The sequence below is a fragment of the Nilaparvata lugens genome, chromosome 5 (genome assembly GCF_014356525.2).
Source record: "Nilaparvata lugens isolate BPH chromosome 5, ASM1435652v1, whole genome shotgun sequence".
Classification (NCBI taxonomy): Eukaryota; Metazoa; Arthropoda; class Insecta; order Hemiptera; family Delphacidae; genus Nilaparvata; species Nilaparvata lugens.
Genome location: NC_052508.1, coordinates 17,849,132 through 17,864,984, shown reverse-complemented (window position 1 = coordinate 17,864,984; position 15,853 = coordinate 17,849,132). Strand labels below are relative to the sequence as shown.

General features: G+C 34.3%; 1 protein-coding gene across 1 annotated transcript in view; it reads left to right on the top strand.

Moving 5' to 3' along the window:
• Positions 1–321: 321 nt before the first annotated feature.
• The window catches only part of LOC120351571 (basic proline-rich protein-like), an 18,371-nt gene continuing 2,839 nt past the window's right edge, over positions 322–15,853 (top strand). The window contains exons 1-3 of the mRNA XM_039429397.1: positions 322–508; positions 2,204–2,705; positions 14,881–14,966. Coding sequence (XP_039285331.1) covers positions 500–508; positions 2,204–2,705; positions 14,881–14,966 — 597 coding nt within the window. The 5' untranslated portion in view covers positions 322–499. The remainder of the gene's footprint in view (positions 509–2,203; positions 2,706–14,880; positions 14,967–15,853) is intronic.

Below are 15,853 nucleotides of genomic sequence, written 5' to 3'. Positions count from 1 at the left end.
ATTGAATTAGATTAATCATGAACTAATGGAGGAATATTATTTGCTATTAAATGATCAAATTCGAACTATATATTACTGGATCGTGATCAAATTTTATCTGGAATTAATTCTCTAATCTTCTGTAATTCCTCCATTCAAACTAAAATTGTGTGTCCTAGTGTCCTATTGTCAAGGTCAGAGAATAGTGACCTGGGTATTAGTATTAATAATTCAAAAACAAACGGCTGTTGTTTGCTCATTATGATGAGAGTGCAAAGTGACGCCTTCTGATTAATTGATCACCTCTTATCGGATGAAGATAATCATGGAAGTTCATTGAGGAACTGGATTTAGATTAATAAATTTGGTGTTTGTTATGAGCCTGCAGCCTAGCCAACTCACAAATTGCTTATTTTCGATGGTGAAAGCTGGTATCCCTTCTCTTAATTATTTTAGTTTGCTGAATTATATAAATTAGAGTCAGTTTCAACCTCAATCAGTGTCTCTCCTATCCACAATCATGGAACAGGTGAGTCTCAATACCTTATTCCTTTAGCGACGATGTTAATTTTTGTTGATAATTACCATAGCCTAGTTTAGAGTTTCCGAGATCTTGAGACGACCTATTTAGGTGGCTTGATGCAAACTTGATATAATCTATGGAATATCTTATGCATCAACATTAATGATTTTTTTATTCAATTCACTTTTCTTTGATCGAAGAAAATCAATAAGTGTCATATTATGGAAAATATTTTTTGGATAATTTATTTCTGTAGTTTGTGATCTTGTGGATAACTAGACACCTTGCAACTTCAGTGAGTGATTACAGTGCGGAATATTATTTATAATCCATGTGATTATTCGATCAATTTGTCCACATTCGTTTCTCACTTCAAGAATTTTATGAGGTTCTCCCAATTCTCGCCAATAACATTGTTGCGTTCCTAGGATCCAATGATTGCCAATTAACAAAAAAAGAACTATAATAATCATTATCATTGGGGACTGGGATGAAAACAAAGTTTTTGAGTGTGGAAATTACATAAAACCATGCTTCACATTCTTCTTCAGAAGGGAATGTAATTGTTTGAATAGCAGAGTGAAAATTACTGGTTGAAATAATAATTATTATCAAAATTATTTCCAAATGAATTCGTAATTCTTGAATGGAAGTTAAATCAGTAAAATTTTCAATTGTTCCAGTGATGGGAATCCAATCAAGGATCGATTACATATAATGAAAGAATATACAATGATGATAACATACATACATATAATGATTATTATAATGAAAGAATATCAAATTCCAATTATTATCGTCCATTTTTAAAAATGAATATTTGAAGCCGTTCAACGATCTGATCATAACAAATCTTCTTCTAAACCTCCAAATATATCTCTTCCACTAATTTTTTAATTATTTTTGAGTATCTTATAAGAATAGTTATTATCATACAATTAGATAACAATGATTGGGAAGTTTTATCTGACAATATTTCCAACTATTGATAAGAATAGTATTGGCTACTCAAATAATGTGGGATTATACCATTCAATTATTTTAATCTCTTGAAAAAACGATCAGTGAGCAAAATATCGATCTCCATCAATTATTATTCATTAAAAATATTACAACCCAAATTCAATTACAGACTGTATTAAATCCAACTTAAATAGTCAATGTAGTCTGATTTTTCTAGTTTGTCAAGAAACTGACAACGTTTTTCTAGGATTACCAACTAATAACTAATGATTCATGATGGCAATGATATGAATAGCTTGCCGGCCAGTTAGCCGAGTTGACTAAGGAGTTGCACCCTTCAGTCTGCTAGTGCTACCTGGTCACAGGTTCGAATCCCATCGAATAGGCATGGACGTTTGATCATCTCATAATTCACCCTCGCACTTCTCATTACTCACACACAAGCAAAAAGCTCATGAGGGCATCATCCGCAATAAGAAAAAAGCAAGTTTCCATAATGAATTTCAGTATGATTACGGAATTCGATATGCAAGTCAAGAAAAAAAGAGAAAATAATACGTCTAATGTATTTTCAAGGAAATTGAAAATCAAAGAACCCTTGTTCTAACATTATTTCATGTTATTGACCAAGTTCATTATCAAGGACAATCATTATGATTCTATTCTATTTTATACTATCGTCCAATTTTATTATCAAGGCTGCTAATCATTATATATTCATTATGAATTTGATTTCAGCTACGGATAGCACTTTTGGTAGCCCTAGCAACAGCTGTGTGCGTCAACTGCCAATATGCTGCACCTATAGTGAGCAGTGTCTACGCACAACCCATCAATGCACCTTCTCCATTCTATGGACCACCTCCAACAGCGCCACCTGCTGCCTATGCTCCACCGCCTCCACCACCGCCTCCACCGCCACCACCTCCACCTCCACCACCTCCTCCTCCACCGCCTCCACCGCCTCCAGCACCATACCCAGCATACGCCCCACCACCACCTCCTCCGCCGCCTCCACCACCTCCACCTCCTCCACCACCTCCACCACCACCTCCACCGCCTCCAGCACCATATCCAGCATATGCTCCACCACCACCTCCACCACCGCCTCCACCACCTCCTCCACCTCCACCACCGCCTCCAGCACCATATCCAGTATATGCACCACCACCTCCACCTCCACCGCCACCACCAGCACCTGCATCCGTCTATGGACCTCCATCAGTCAGTTTCTCCAGCTTCTGAGCATGTTCAGTATATGGTGAGTCAACTGCTTGATTTGACACCGCAATTGTTAGAAAATATATGGGTCTCGCTCTCACCTGATTTCTTGCTACTCAATGTCTCCATTGAATAAATAAATAAAGGAATTTAAAAGTTTTTGATGTGTGTAATACTAACTTGTTTGTATCAAAGATTCTGTGAATGGCAAGATCAAATTGAAATTGAATTGAAATTCTATTGTGCATAATCATGAAAATTTGAAGTGGTGTCATATCATCTAACTGAATTCAGATTGTGGGCATTATTTTAGATTCAAGTTTGTTGAAATGTTCGAATTGAGTGAAACTTATTCTAGAACATGTCAGGCCAATCGGAACAGCAATCTTTATTCATAGTTTCATTATGTTGTTCATTCAGTTCAGAGCTACTTCTAGTATATTGTGTAGACCTACTGATTCCATTCACTAACATTTATGAACTCTAGATTGAAGGAATAGATTTAAAATGGAAGGAATAAATGTCAAAATAGCAAATTATAATTTGGAGGATTTATTGTTTTGAGCTATTGATCTTTTCCTAGCAGATCGTCATGATTGATTGATTGATTGCCTTTATTAAGGGCGGAGTTAGGGCCCCAGGCTCTCTCTGCGACACAACCCTATGTCATGGATAGTGGAATAAATAGATGAGTATTGTTATGATGATTTCCGGCCATTTCTTCTATTATGTTACTATTTGCTATGCATGATGAGTTCATTAAGACATGAATTTATAAAACTGCATATTTTTTTGTTACAGGGCTTTCAGGAGCAGCTCCATGGCTCATGAAATTTGGAAATTAAGACTGATGAAACGTATGAGAATCGTGATTTGAATTATATTATGTTATGGTTTTTTTAGGATAGTCATACATTGTATTCATTAGCTACTTAGAAATATCGTCTACTGTACATTTGTTGAATAGTTTGCTCTAAGACTCGCTTCGTTTTATGTAATAAATGAATGTCCGTTTAATCTATTTTTTTACTGCTGTCGAACAACAGTACATTAAACCATAAACCTCAATAATTTTTCAAGTGGCCAACCATAACTGTAACGTAACCTATATAAGCTCATGGGTTATAGTTGGCCCATAGAAACAACAGCAGAGACCTGGTTGTTCCACAATATGTCATGGCCATTGTGATTCTATTTGAATGACCCAAATTTCAAATCTAATATGATGCTAAGTGCCGAGTGCACAAAAGCCGATCAAATTGTAATCGTGATTAATCCCACGAGAACCAATCAAAGAATCAATCGTCTTATCAAAAAGGCCTTCCCTGATTGGTTCTCGTGGAATTAATCACGATTAAAATTTAACTGGCCTTTGTGCAACCGGGCCTAAGATTTCTAAAGAGAGATTTTTTCTATTAGAGATCTGAACATAACAAAAATGTATGCATGGATTGATTGAACTGTGTCAAAGAGGCATTTCATAAACTACAAAAGGAGGAGATTAAAAAATTCATAAACTAACGAACATTTGTACTGAGAAAATTTTGAAATGTGGTAATAGTCAATCATGAAAAAATAATGTACATTGGGAAAGTATTGATATAAAAAATATCATTAATCTCAATGTTTATTGAATGTAATTAGAGAGAACGTCTTCCCACATTTTTTTTCATAGAAAAGATATTGGCCTCCATCTCATTCTATTCCACTCAATCCTTTGTAGTGATCATGTTCGTACGATTAAAGTGAAATTTAAACAGAAATATAGTATATGAAAGCTATTTTCTGCTCAATTTTAACCATAACATACTCAGTCAAAAAATGTTGGAAAAAGTAAATTCGTATGGATTTTGTTGGTGGGGAGTCTCTTTCGGAAGGTCCCACCGCCTGAATATATAATTTAAGCCGTCAATTGGCCTCACGACTGTCATACTTCAGCCGGGACCGACAATTTAACGTACCCATCCGATAACACGGGAGTGATCTGGCTAAAAAACTTCTGGTAATGAGAAGGTTTGAATCCGGGATCTCTATGCTGCTACGCAAGCACTCTATCCACTAGACCACGGATCACTCCAAAAAATGTTGGATTTTGATACGCACTACTCTGTATTTGTTCATTTTCATTTTTTACTTTCCTTGCCCTATTACCATAGGTAAGGAAAGTATTGCTTTCCAAAAAAATCTAGGTACCCTAATTTCTAAATTTCTATACGTTTCAAGGTCCCCTGAGTCCGAAATGTGGTTCTTGGGTATTGGTCTGTATGTGTGTGTGTGTGTGTGTGTGTGTGTGTGTGTGGTGTGTGTGTGTGTGTGTGTGTGGTGTGTGTGTGTGTGTGTGTGTGTGTGGTGTGTGGTGTGTGTGGTGTGTGTGTGGTGTGTGTGTGTGTGTGTGTGTGGTGTGTGTGGTGTGTGTGTGTGGTGTGTGTGTGTTGTGTGTGTGTGTGTGTGTGTGTGGTGTGTGTGTGTTGTGTGTGTGTGTGTGTGTGTGGTGTGTGTGTGTGTGTGTGTGGTGTGTGTGGTGTGGTGTGTGTGTGTGTGTGGTGGTGTGTGTGTGTGTGTGTGTGTGTGTGGTGTGTGTGGTGTGTGGTGTGTGTGGTGTGTGTGTGTGTGGTGTGTGTGTGTGGTGTGTGGTGTGTGTGTGTGTGTGTGGTGTGTGTGTGTGTGTGTGTGTGTGTGTTGTGTGTGTGTGTGTGTGTGTGTGTGTGTGTGTGTAATTAAGGTCCTTATTCCATGAGGATCCGATAATAAGAAATTCAATAGAATTGAATTCAAAATGGCGGAAAAAATGGCGGATAATTGGTAAAAAACCATGTTTTTCACGGTTTTCTCGAAAACGGCTCTAACGATTTCCTTCAAATTTATACCATGGATAGCTATTTATAAGCCCTATCAACTGAAATGAGTCTCATTTCTGGGAAAATTTCAGGAGCTCCGGAATATTCTTGAGAAAAATGGCGGATAATGACTAAAAAGCCATGTTATTCTTGCGCTATACGCTGTAGTGAATGAGAAAGAATAGAATAAAAACAAGTTTGTTGAATAAATAAGCTACCTTTAAGCGAGCCCCAAAGAGGCTGCTTGATACCATATACGAAACATGTAAATTCAAATATAAATTAATAAAAATCATATAAAAATCTTGTAGTACCCTTTATTTTTTTAAAAAACTTCAACTTGAGAATGACCTAAGTTAGTTAGTATCGAACTAGTTGTCGAACTATTTCGAAGTTTTTTTTTTTTTAAAAAGGGTACTACAAGATTTTTATATTGTTTTTATTGATTTGTTAAAAAGTAAGTGAAGTGTGATACACTTAGTGATGTGAGTGAAGTGTTTTTATCAAATCTATATTCTATATAATTATATAAAAGCGAAATGGCACTCACTAACTGACTGACTGACTCACTCACTCACTCACTCACTCACTCACTCGCATAACTAAAAATCTACCAGACCAAAATCGTTCAAATTTGGTAGGTATGTTCAGTTGGCCCTTTAGAGGCGCACTAAGAAATCTTTTGGCGATATTTTAACTCTAAGGGTGGTTTTTAAGGGTTTAAAGTTAGTCTTTTAGCATGTATATTCTTCTTCTCCCAATCTCTTAATTATAATTGAAATTTCCATATCATATGTTACTATAGAACTATAATCTAGATAGAGTACCTCTTCGAAACAGTTGTTAACTGGCAACTAAATTAATAATTTACTAGCCGTCAGGCTCGCTTCGCTCGCCATATCCGTTTAGCCAGACGTTTAGTCTGGACCCCTGACTGAATTGTCCTAACATATGATAAAAATGCTCAAATGAAAAATGCAGGCGAGCGAAGCGAGCCTGCTGATCTCATTTTGGACGATCCAGTCGGGGGTCCAAGACGGATATGGCGAGCGAAGCGAGCCTGACGGCTAGTATGAATATACATGTATATAGGTGAATTTTATTCTTACAAAAATTTACTTAACAGTTGAAATTATTATAATATTGACCAATTATTTGTTGGCTCAGCACTCAAAAATCTCAAAAGTGTTATAATGTATAGTCAACCTGAACTTACATACAAACTATAGAACGGAATGAATTACATCAATACAATACATTAGTGATCAATTACATTATGCTACATCAAAAGTGTAATTATTCAACCAATTTTTCAAATTTCTTTTCAACAGGCGCATGTTAACAAACTCATCACTATTATCGGGTAAATCATTGAACGGATTTGTTACAATGTAGATTAAGGTGTTTCTGGCTAAATTATTCCAAGTAAATGGTACAACATACCTCTCTTCTCATAAATCATATCGATTGACTTTCAGAACTAATTATTTTTTCCTGAATTAATTTTCTAAAATCAAAGTTGACAGGAATATTATTCTATATTCAAAACCTTGCATCTATTCAAAAGGTTTTCATATGAAATATCTCCCTGAGAATTGCTGACCAAACGTAAAATCTTCCTCTGTATACCGAAGATATTCTCCTAAGATAAACATTGCTAGCAAATTCCCAACCTTGCAATCCATATCTCATAACAGACTCTCCCAAGGCTATATACATCATCCACTTCACTTCATTGAGTATTAAATCTTAAAACCACCATTGAGAATGGAACTGGAATCAGTATGAACAGGATCGGATCAGTGAATGCTCACATCTTATGTTTGGTCCATTCAATGGTCAAAAATGCACCAATATCATTTCAGATTGAGTTCAAGGCACATTATAACTCATTCAGTAATTTTTACTTGTAACATAGACTAAATAAACAGTAAATGAATGAAGGGGTGCCCTCAGGAGGGGGGGGATTGGATAGACTGCGTCCACGGAATCACAAAATCCGGTTCAAAATAATATCTATGGAATTATGGGGGGGAGCAAAAAATTTAGCGGTGTTCAAAATGAACTTAGGAGGGTGTGTACTCCTGTAATAAAGTGTTCATAAAAGACTATATGATAGCATACTTGACTGTTACATTTTCTCTTCAAAATCAAATCATATCAAATCAATGAGCATATTATGATAGTCCTTTCTTAAATATTTTTTTCAAAATTCTCTTCAACAAGATTCTCTAGTTAAGTCTTGGTTGAGTGATATTATTATTCCAATCTTGGAAAATCTGAATATGGTTTGTGAATAGATACTTTTGAGCTAAAGATCCTTTGAAAGTGAATGGACTGAAAATTCTGTAAAAGTGAACACCTATAGTTTATCTATATAATAGGAGAGAGTGGGGTTGTGTTTGTTCGCATCAAAACATGTCAACTTGTGGATTGCATACCGGAAAAACGGGAATGTTTTAGATCTCCAAATTTTGCACATAGATTCTAAAAATATCAAACTCGTGCACCTCGAAACCCAAATTTCAATTTTCCTTCTAGATTTTTCAGAATTATTGTTCAAATTCCATTCATGGGACATGAAATTTCATAGTGCATACATCGATATTCTATCAGCTTTTCTTTTGAAATCTTCGGTTGGAATCAATTTACAATTTTCCTTAAAACTCACTTTCATATTTATAATTTTCTCCTCTCGTGATTATTGATTCTATCTATGGCATACATAATTCATACATGATGATATTGAGAACGTGTCCTTTTTCGCCTTATCTATGATATATTAAAGTAGGAAGGAATTGGCTTACGGGATGGAACGAATTCAACGAATGACGCATCATCACGTCTGAAGTACTGGACTGACTAACTTAGAATTTTGCATATGAATTCTTAATTTACCGAGGAGGTTTTAGGCCTATTTTAAATTGTTCAGTTTGTCAAGTTTCCAATTAGAACTTTGCGGAGCACGGGTTACATTCTATTATAAAATAAGTTGAGACTTGATCCTCCATACGGACAATTTACAGTGTTGCCAAATGGTGTAAGATTGCAACATTCTCAAATTTCTAATTTAACCACGGAATATTGAATGTAGAATATCATCCCAGATATCCTAGTAGTGCTGAACAAGTTCCAGGGTTGTAGGATTGGAAGGAAATTTAATTTTTCCATGAAATTGAGAACTTCGCTGGAATATGTTTTTCTCTTGAATATCACTTCCCTCAGGATTACGAGATGTCGTAATGAGTGAGAGTTTTATATTATAATAATAGGGAGAATATCTCCCAATAAATGTTTGTCAATGGCTAGACATTTCAAGCAAAAAACATGAAATTTTCGACATGCTGGAAACGTTTTTGTTCCAAAGATAAGTAGATGAGTAGTGGAAGTGATAAAGTTACTCAGAAATGATTGAAATTATTTTTACAGTTGTCAAAAGAAGTCGTAAAAACGCATATTGGCCTCACAGGAGTTTTAAAATCAAGCTTTAAAATAAGTTACTTAATTCATATAAACTATAAATTATTATATGATTATTATTTAACGAAAATCCTAAATAAATGCTGTAAATAAGTTTCTCGGGCTGGCAACTAATTTTTGGATAGTAGTTCTCATCGAATTTCCATCTAGCTGTTAACCCTGTTGTCAATGTCTGCAGTAGCAGAAGTCTTCGGGGTGATTTACAGAATCTATTTAGGATTTCCGTTGAATAATAACTATATATTAATTAGCATTTGAATAAATGCATTCTCTATTTACTTCCATCTGTAACTGGTTGGCCGCTATGGCTTCGTATAAAATGAGCGCTGCTATCCAGAGATTGTCAGTTTGGTTTAAGGGTAAGCATTCTTGACTAGCAATTGGGAGGTACCGGGTTCGATTCCCGGGCTGGCAACTAATTTTCGGATAGTAGTTTTCATCGAATTTCCATCTAGCTGTTAACCCTGTTGTCGATGTCTGCAGTAGCAGAAGTCTTCGGTGTGATTTACAGCATTTATTTAGGATTTTCGTTTAATAATAATTAGCATTTGAATAAATGCATTCTCTATTCAATTCCATCTATAAATTATTACCATAACCTTATTCAAACTTTTTTTTGAATTCGGTAGAGAAATATCTGTATCGCTTTTATTTTTTCTTATTTGATCATTCCAAATATGTACTTTTTGTGAAAATGAAGAATGAATAAATAAAAAGGAAGTTTACGTCATTCTACGAGAAAAATTACATTCTCTGGCGAATTTGGGGAGTATGATATGCAACGTTATTACAAAATGTTTATTGGACTCACTAGATTCCTTGACGAATTCAATAGATTTAAATCAGTAAAGTGCGAAATTTTTTTTCAAATAGTATATAATTTTCTTGACGTGATAATTTTCTTGGCATGAACTTTCAATCGATTTTCCAATTAATTACTTGGAATATAATATTATGACTATGCTTTCAAATACTTTGAAAGTAATCGGAAATCCATTAATGAACATCAAAAGAGTTCGTGATGAACGAAAAAGTTAGTTGCTTGGTCTCCCTGAAAGTTTTGTCAACACGTCAAACTTGTAAGTCTCTTTAAAAGACCAAGTTTCCCTCAGAAGGATAATAATTGACATCTTGTCACATACTTGAGAGTTGATAGATTTTCAAACCTCACAAACCGCCGCAGAAGCTGGATAATCGGATTCCAACTTCAAGTCCAACTTCAACATCTGCAGAGTTTTCAAGTTTTCACGTTTTTCCAACTATGAAATGAAGTTTTCCTTCCAGCTAATAATTTCTATTTTGTATTTCTGGTACCTAACTACATTATTTGGTGAGAATCTTTGAGTTATTGATCGGGTTTCAGGAGGAACCTTTACACCTTTTCTGACACTATTTTTTACTTTCCTTGCCCTATTACCATAGGTAAGGAAAGTATTGCTTTCCGAAAAAAATTAAGGTACCTCAATTTCTAAATTTCTATACGTTTCAAGTTCCCCTGAGTCCAAAAAAGTGGTTTTTGGGTATTGGTCTGTATGTGTGTGTGTGTGTGTGTGTGTGTGTGTGTGTGTGTGTGTGTGTGTGTGTGTGTGTGTGTGTGTGTATGAGTGTATGTGCGTCTGTGTACACGATATCTCATCTCCCATTCAACGGAATGACTTGAAATTTGGAATTTAAGGTCCTTACAATATAAGGATCCGACACGAACATTTTCGATCAAATGCAATTCAAGATGGCGGCTAAAATGGCGAAAATGTTGTCAAAAACAGGGTTTTTCGCGATTTTCTCGAAAACGGCTCCAACGATTTTGATCAAATTCATACCTAGAAAAGTCATTGATAAGCTCTATCAACTGCCACAAGTCTCATATCTGTAAAAATTTCAGGAGCACTGCACCATCTATGCAAAGTTTGATTTTAGATTCTCAATTATCAGGCTTCAAATACAATTTAAACAAAAAAGTTCAAGTGGAAAAGATGAGCATAAAAATCTCTACTATTAATGTTCAGTAGCATTTTCACCTAAAATTGAAAATAAGCTCGAAATTCGAGAAAATAAGAAGATTATTCAATTGCAAACTGTTGGCAACTGTTGATTATATTAAATGATTCACTATGAAGAGATAGCAGACTTCATGTGTCTGCAGCACTATTGTCCTGTCACCAGCTGGCTCAGATCTTAGAAAAGTAGACTTTGAGATGCGCGTGAACACTAGCGTCAGTTGATCGATTTTCATAACGGCAAGGAAAGTTGTGTGAGTGCACCACACCAGATTTTTTGTACTTGTCTGCATGAATTTCCCTCCATTGATAAAAAATATAGCTTCTATCATTTCTATATTCATAACAAGCAAATCATTTTATTTTAATTTCAGAGCACCTCTCCTTCTATCATTTTTGTTGTATTTTTAGAACTACATAAATGTTGTTTGTGTAGTACAGTACTAAGAAAATATTTGTACATTTAGCAGACGACTCTTCTAGACTTACTTAACTCCTCAAAATTCTACAGTCAACTGCAAAAAACTATGAATGAATGAAACAATTTCAGTAATCATTGCATGCAATGAATACTCCAGTTGACTGAATGATTCCTTCTTTAGTCATTTAAGTCTGTCCAGTCACAGTCAGTCAGTCTGTCGAGTTGACGCTAATATTATTTTTTGGGTAAGTCAGTACAGGAGGTGGAGCAAACATCAGCCAATGGTCTAGCAGCCATCAATAATTTTCTGAATAGCCGAAATCTTCTCCTGAATCCCAAAAAATCGGTAGTGGTCCCGTTCTCAACAAACCAGAGCAGAAATGATCCATGTCCAGATATAAAATTTCAAGGTAAAAGTTTAGGGCAAATGAATACCACAAAATTCCTTCGATTAGTGATAGATGAACACCTGTCATGGAACAATCACGTCTGTCATGTGGTTAAAAAAAATCCCCAGGCCTGTATGCTCTTAGGCGAATGTCCAACGTGTGCGGTCTTAACGCTTTAGTAGCCATTTACCACGCATTGATACATTCCAACATAGCTTACGGTCTTTGTATCCACGGCAGCACTTCCAAGAGGAATCTCGATAACATACTAATTCAACAAAAAAGAGCACTAAAACTATTATGAGAATCAAAAGGAATGACTCTGTTGAACATATTTTCCCCCAGCAATATTAAAAATTCATGGGCAATATATTAATGATGTTATAATTTACTATAGAAAATCTACTGATTTTGAACTAATAAATAGTAAATCACATTGTCATAACACTCGATCAGGAAGAATTGTTCAAAGACATAACTTGGAAATCTTTAAAAAGAGGACAACTTATATGGGTGATAGATACTTTAGCATTCTGCCTAGTAATTTGAAGTCTATAGAAATAATATAAGATGTTTCAAAGCTCATCTGAAGGACTATCTGGTGGGAATGTCTTTGTACTCCTTTCAGAAATTTGTCCAGGAGTAATTTTATGCTATTTCGACATTGACTGTATTTGTGTGATGTTTGTTCTTTCAATTTTCACTTTTTAATGTGACAACATGTGTATGTGACAATATTCAATGTACTTGTACATTCAATGAAAAAATATGAGTGATTGAGATGATAAATCACAACAAGTTTTTTCTTATGCACTCTCAATACTATATTTTTGATTCAAAAGTGAGAACTCGCTATCGCTCGTTAAATTATCGAAGAATAATACTTGAGTATTTACATTCACTTGCCATCTATATTGAAACTATTCGAATTCCAACTTATCAACTCATCAATAATATATTAATATTGGATAAATAAATAATAGCAGTCGGAAAAGTTTTATCTCATGGCGGGCTCCTGCAATTGTATTATTAAAGCAGCCGGGCTGCTTGTGACTCGGCTATAGCAACTAGTTACTGGACATAGGCATACATGAAGCTATTCTCTACAATCTGCGAAGTTACTATAAAAATTTATATATCGTGCTAGGTTACTATTATTCTATACTACCACTAGATGTTAGTCCCACTGTCCTACTAGCCAATCCCAGTATCATTTCATTTAGGAATAGTTCACCATTCATCTTAATATCAGATAATGAGATATTCTGATTGAAGTATGATCGAATAAAGTGACATGAATCTTTGATGAAATTGATCACTAAACAGCGATATGAAAATTCTCTGAATTGTTTTTATACCCAATAGAATACTAATTTCTTGGACAGATAGAGATCTCATTATAATAGCTCACAATCAAAATATTGATCACAATTAGTTTGATTGAAATATTGATAGCCTAGATCGGTTGCTAATTGAATACTCTTTGGATCGGAGTAAAACCAGTACACCATTATTGACTTCAACAATATTGAAATAAATTCACTACAACATTCATCCATTATCATTTGAGAGTATGAAACTTAAATATTTCAATGAAATGATTTTTGATCAGCTATGGAAAAACTAGATGATTTGAATGAATATTCATTTGAAAAATTAAAACATTATAGACAAAAATTCAGTTAGTTTTTTTTCAATCTCATTCATCGTCATTATTAAAACGTATTTTTTTCCAATGACAATGTGAATTCACTCTTATTTCACACTCTAGCTATTCTAGCTATTTTCACGCTCTCCTTAGGACTCCAATGAACTTACAAAAATATACTTACAATGTGAAGTCAGGAAATACCAAATGTATCATGAGAACAAAAAGAAGGTACTAACTACTACAGTAGTGATAATAGAAGAAAACGTTGCAGGCAATCGCATAGATGTAGCTTTGTTATTGTTAGTGTTTGATGATGACTATTGAAGAGTAAGAAATAAAAGTTGAGAAGTTCTCATTTTTTATTAAACTCATACCCACTTTTTACCATTCAGAACCATTTCTGCATTTTCAATACGCATAAATATAATGATTTATACAGTAGTTCCTGTACTATACATTGTTCCTTTGCCACATCCTTCAATCCCCAATGATATGAGATGTTTCATTCATGAAAACTCATCAATTTTGTGGTGTAATGTGATATGAAATGAATCAAACATATTATACAAATTCACGTGTTTTTCACTCACCTTGAATGAGAAATACTTGAATAGAATTGAGTCATTGGAAGTGTGAGAGTTTAATGTTAGTTAGTGTTAGTGTTAGTGTTAGTGTTAGTGTTAACATTAGTCAGAGTAATGCTATAAATTTTCTATCGTCAAGTGGAGAAGAAAAAGATTTCCTCCAGAGCTCGGCTTACAGATGATGAGTTTGCACAAAGAATGATGAATAATGAAAATAATTATGTAATGTAAGCCATGAATATACTCCACCATGTAACAATATAATTCGCACTCACTTCATTCTATATTGATGATGAGTAGCACGTAACCAATGAATAATATAGATATAGCCTCTATAACTGCACTGTGAATCTTTGCTGAGAACATTATAATAATTGGAATTTAACTGGAGCTTCTAGGACAATCTATCTAATACATTTGAAACGGTCATGTATTGTTGTGAATCTTTTTCAAAATAGAATTGGAATTCCGCTATTTATTTCGTTATTATTTATGATGATGTGATGAATACAGTTTCAATCTAAATGAGGAACAAGAGATGCTATTATTGAAACGTATTTGATTAGAATTGAGTGAATGGAACGGTCTCTACGTATGATATTAATCTTGTATGAGGAGTTAATAACGTGTTAGCGATTTAAATCTCAATCATTTAATAAAAAACATATTATATTTCCAAGTTCCTCTAATGAGGAGTGATCTAGAATCTCAGCTTCGCTAATGTCAACATCATCACATTAGAGGTTTTTATCGTGATTCATAATCTATTGTCTAATGGAAAACGGACTGTATTTAACAAGTATATTTAGAATAATTCATATCTAGTGAAAGTGAGATTCGATTAATATAAATTCATCTTCTGGTGTTCAACAAATCACATCTGTCTTGTTCTTTGGTCCAGCTCTGTCCATCATGAAGCAGGTAAGCCACTGACTAACATGATAAATTTTACACTCACAGATAAATTTGCTATCTACCAGATATTTACAGCTATTTGCTAATGAACTGTTCAAATTCAAATATACGAGTAACTGTTGAAAAACATTTAGTAATAATTACCTATTACTGAATAAGAATATAATTATTATCATAAATTACTAAATTGAACAAGTCTGTTCAATACATCATACACAATCTGTACAACTCTACATCAGTTGGAATTGATCCATTATTTGTGGAGTTTCCATCACAATTAATTACTATGAAGTTCCTATGAAGATTTATTGTTATGAGGTTTCAATTAATTAATTTTATATTTGGGACGACTGTACGGTCTCTTTATGTCAATCTTGCGTGTGTGTCTTACATTCGATAGAAGGACATTGGGGAAACGCGAATGGTTTCTTCTCTATCTGAGTTGAATCAGTTTGAAAATCAATCAGCAGAAAGTTATTGTGGGACGTAAGGCTGTTATGGAATTTACTAGCATTGTATATCTATCTGAGGAAAGTTAAAGAAATACATATTCAAATCAAATTAATCTCTTTTCTGCTATAATACAAAATAGAATTGAATAGAATCTTACGAACTATCATTTTACTGAATCTGGAAAAACAGATAAATAGCGCAGAAAAACTAACAAAACATTTTACGAATCGCATGCATAATCAATATAGCATATATACAACAATAAACAATATCTCAAAGGATATAATAAAATATGATTAAAATGATTCTTTAATTTATCAAATGAGAGGGAAAATGGATGATACAAATGACGGATGAACCATTCGTTATGTCAATGGAAGGCAGGAAAAACTATGAGAATGTTCACGGATTTGAAACAATAGTATGATAAGTACAATATA